General features: G+C 23.9%; 1 protein-coding gene across 1 annotated transcript; it reads right to left on the reverse strand.

Moving 5' to 3' along the window:
* Positions 1-671: 671 nt before the first annotated feature.
* PCYB_008160 (CYIR protein) lies at positions 672-980 on the reverse strand (the record flags this gene model as incomplete). Its single annotated transcript, XM_004228237.1, has 1 exon — positions 672-980. A coding segment is annotated over one exon (306 nt), but the record flags the coding sequence as incomplete, so codon positions are not given.
* Positions 981-1,031: the final 51 nt, after the last annotated feature.

Here is a 1,031-nt window from a genome sequence, read left to right on the forward strand (position 1 = left end):
GTGTCTTGCAAACACAAAAATCCATTATCTCTTTCAGATTGAATACATATAGGGGTTGTACATATTTAAATTCGTTTTATTAAAGATGTACGTTTATTACAAATTCAATCTAATTACTTATTTTATACTAATGACAAAGAATGTATTTTTATTTTAGGAACAAATGATTAGTAAATTAATTATCTATATTAATTTAAAATATTATATATAACAAGAGGACATTCATTTGCGTATTCATATGATTGTACATTACAAGGAGAAGAATAATAAAATCAAACGTGCAAACAACTAAATGTATATAAAATTGCTGTTTTATATCGAAAATATAAATATAATCATATTTACTATATTATTATTGCATTCATTCCTTATTAATGCATTTTTTCATATATTACCGAAACCTTTTAGGCGAATAAAATATCTTCACAAAATTCCCTAAAATTTGATTTACCCTTTCCAGCTTCTAATCCGTGATATTTTACAACTTTTATCATGGTGTAAATGATAGAAAATAAAATTATATATGTTAATATTATAAAAAAAATAACATTTGTCATATACACGAATTTAGGTATGACAGGAAAAATCGGGGTTGTACCTAAAATTGTTAATATTTTTGCTATCAATGCACTTAAACACATTACAATAATACCTATACGCCATTTTCTGACTATACTTTTTTTAATTTTATGTTATATCTACTAGTCCCTACTTGCTGTTCACCAATTCTATCAATCATATCAAATATATTTTTTTCACAATAACAATCTAGTCTTATTAAATCCTTCCTTTTAGAATATTTACGCTTAAATTCTTTTTTATAATTTTTCAAATCATTTGAACAACTTTTTTGCAACTTATCATATACGGTAGAGCCATAATTATCAATTTTTTTTATTCTATTATCCCTACATTTTAATAAATTATCCTCAAATTTCAGGTCGTATAATCTCGTTTTTAAATCCTGTTCTGCCAATAACCTATATATTGCTATATATAAGGAATCCTTCTTATTACAAATATTTCCCAAT

This window comes from Plasmodium cynomolgi (assembly GCF_000321355.1).
Source record: "Plasmodium cynomolgi strain B DNA, scaffold: 1587, whole genome shotgun sequence".
Lineage (NCBI taxonomy): Eukaryota > Apicomplexa > Aconoidasida > Haemosporida > Plasmodiidae > Plasmodium > Plasmodium cynomolgi.